Raw genomic sequence first — 3,043 nt, forward strand, 5'->3', positions numbered from 1 at the left:
GCCAGGCGGTGGTCACATTAGGTCAGATTGTGTCAGGAATGACGCACTCGCGTGGGCGATGGCGGGGCCGGCGGAGCGGGCGCCGAGCCGCCGGGGCGGCACAGGCGCGCGTCCAGGGTTGGGAATGGGGTGCGATTTGGGGAGCGGGTTGGGGGCCGGGTGGGACGGGGGGGGGTGTCACCTGGGTGGCGTTAAGGGTCTCCACTGTCGCGAGCGCCTGCGCCTGCGCCACGGCGAGCAGACGGGCGATCACCTCCCTCATTGGCTCCACCTGTCGGCGGGGTACGTTTGCAATTGATATGGCAATTGTTGGCTTTTATTTTTGTGATTAGTATACTCTGGTCGTAAAAATGGCTCTGGTCATAGTGGCTGGCTCTGGTTATAGTGAAAGCTCTGGTCATAATGTCGGCCCAGTGGGAGGTGCGGCGTGAGGTGCGACGGGAAGCGCTTGGGTGGGCGGGCGCAGGCAGCAGCGGCCGCACGCGGAGCTCGCTGCTTGCGCTGGCTGCAGCGGCCCGTGCGGCCACGGGTGCCGGGCGCGCGCTGTGGCGTGAGCGCAGACCACATAACGGCGGGGCCCCTCCCACCTTGGCAGACGTGGTGGCGAGGGCGGTTGCGTTCAAATCTTTGGCAGCTGACCCGCACGTTGCGCCGCATTTGAACGCGCACGGCGGTCCCAGCGGGCAGGACTGCGCCCTTGCTAGCTGTAGGCTGCCCGCCGCAGCAATTAGGGCCAGCAGCGCAAGGCGCGCCCCCATCGCGCCACCTGCTGCTGAAAACGCGCGTGCTGCGCCGTGGCCAGGTTAGGCACCGCAAAAGCAAGCCTGCTTGAGGCCTGATACAAGATGGCTGCTTTTTACAGGCACGCTAGGCTTGAGGGCCGAGACCGGATGCCGCGGCAGCCGACGGTTGCTCAGACAATGCAACCGGGGTGCACGGGCTGCGATTATGTGGAAAACCTGCTATCGCCTCTACCGCGAGAGATACGGGCTAATAGAGGCTGCAGTATGCAAGTCACAAGCAGACGGCTTCAGCAATGGCGGCCCATCCGGCGCATCTGGTGCTCAGCGGCTCGGGGCAGCAGCTGCCAGCCCACCGCCTGTTTGAGCAACCCCGGGCCACGTGCGCCTGACCCTTTGACCACGCGGCTTCCTTTCCTGGTCACATCTTGAGCTGCAAGGGGATTGCATTGGCCGCAACCGTCCGCCATACATTCACAATCCAGCGTGCTGAAGCTGCAGCATGCCCAAGGGTTGGGCACAGACAAGCCAGACTGGCGCGTGCGATGTTCACCCCAGGCCCCCACACGCATGTTTGGACCCAATCCCAAACGGTTGGCCCTGCTTCAGCATTACAGCTGCATGCAGTCACCAGAGGCAGCGACAGACCACCTGCGCAGCAGGCGCGGGCATGTGCGTGCCAGCAATCCCGCCGAAAGCGAGGCGGACGCACCCAACTCGAATGATGAGCCCAGGGCACATGGCGCAGGGCAGTCCCTGGTATTGCCTGGTATGGTGTGGCTCAGGGCAGCACCCAAACAGGCACAGCAAGAGGCCGGCAAATCAACATCCGCCAAAGCTCAATGTCGGCGCACAAGCGGCCGGGGCGAACAAGCAAACACAACCACAAAGGAAAACGACGACTCAACAACAGAGCAGCTCGTGACGTAGAAAGCGCCTCATTCCGCAGGACTCGCGGATGCGATGCGGCACCCCAGCCCGCTGCGCCCGCCTAGCTCATCCCTAGCCGCAGCGTCACCGCCCGCCGGTGCGCGTCGAGCCCCTCCACCTCCGCCATCTTCGCCACGCTCGGCCCCAGCGCCTGCAGCCCCTCGAAGCTCAGGCTCTGCACTGTCATCTTTTTAGTAAAGCTCTCCAGGCTGACACCGCTGTACATCCGCGCGTAGCCGTACGTCGGCAGTACGTGGTTGGTGCCCGACGCGTAGTCGCCGACCGACTCGGGCGTCCAGCGGCCCATGAAGATGGACCCCGCGTTGTCGAGGGCGGGCAGCCACGACTCTGCGTCCTCGACGTTCACTATGAGGTGCTCGGGGGCGTACGCATTGCTGATGCGGCAGGCCTCCTCCTTGCCGCTGACCTGGGGGCGGTGGGACGGGGAGCGAGTGGGTAGGTGTGCGTGTGTATATGTGTGTGTGTTCGAGAGCAGAAGAGGGAAAAAGTGTGCGTGCGTGAGGAAGTGAGTGAATGAGTGAGTGTGTGTGTGTGTGTGTGGTGGGGGGGGATCTGCCGCCATCCCACCAAGCCGGCGATCAACCTCTCGTGGCCCCACACACCCCTTGGCCCGCAGCCCCACAAGCCGCCACGGCAACCCCCACACGCTTGACACCCGCCCGCCTGCCCGCGCCCCCTTCCCCTGACACCAGCCCACGCACCGTCACTACGCAGCTGTGCGCGAGCGCCTTGCGCGCGGTGTCGCTGCGGGGCAGCGCGTCGCACTGCCGCGACACCTCCATCTGCACCGCATCCAGGTCCACCCCCGGCAGCGCCAGCAGCACCACCTGGCTGTCCGGCCCGTGCTCCGCCTGCGGGCAAAAATGGGAGGGATTCGGCGGGAGTCGAACGCATGCTTCAGCGGGTCGGGCGACTGGGGTGTAATGAGATGAAAAATGGGAGTCAACCTCGGGGCAGCCTAGCTTGGCGCGCCACGTTGCGGCCCTTGACAGCCTGCAATGTAGCGCAGCAACCAAGCTACGATCCGTCCCGCTCAAACGACAGCCCTCCTCAGCGCCCCTCCCCGCCTCGCGGCCGTACGCCCCATTGTGATTCCGAGTGTCGCGTGCATTGCGCTGCCTCGCTCCCCACTGCTCCGGGCGTGCGCGGCCCCAGGCGCTGCGTCCGCTCCCAAAGACAGCCTGGCGCGCCCCGCTGCCAAAAACACGCCTGGGACCGCGGGCTTGCCTTGCTCTCACTTGATCAGACACACGCACACACATCACGCACGGCCTGGGGCGCCACTATCTCAAAGAAATATCCACTGCTAACCTGACCCGCCCTTCACACCCCAGCTCCTCCCGGCCCCTGCC

The 3,043-nt window shown here is 65.1% G+C and overlaps 1 protein-coding gene across 1 annotated transcript; it reads right to left on the reverse strand.

The window, feature by feature from the left end:
• Positions 1-1,731: 1,731 nt before the first annotated feature.
• On the reverse strand, positions 1,732-2,953 carry MNEG_15714 (histidinol dehydrogenase; the record flags this gene model as incomplete). The annotated part of the gene is made up of 3 exons (XM_014035815.1): positions 1,732-2,097; positions 2,393-2,542; positions 2,930-2,953. The coding sequence occupies 3 exons, from the start codon at positions 2,951-2,953 to the stop codon at positions 1,732-1,734; spliced, it is 540 nt and encodes a 179-aa protein (XP_013891269.1).
• Between the last annotated feature and the right edge of the window lie 90 nt (positions 2,954-3,043).

This window comes from Monoraphidium neglectum, assembly GCF_000611645.1.
Source record: "Monoraphidium neglectum strain SAG 48.87 unplaced genomic scaffold scaffold05589, whole genome shotgun sequence".
Classification (NCBI taxonomy): Eukaryota; Viridiplantae; Chlorophyta; class Chlorophyceae; order Sphaeropleales; family Selenastraceae; genus Monoraphidium; species Monoraphidium neglectum.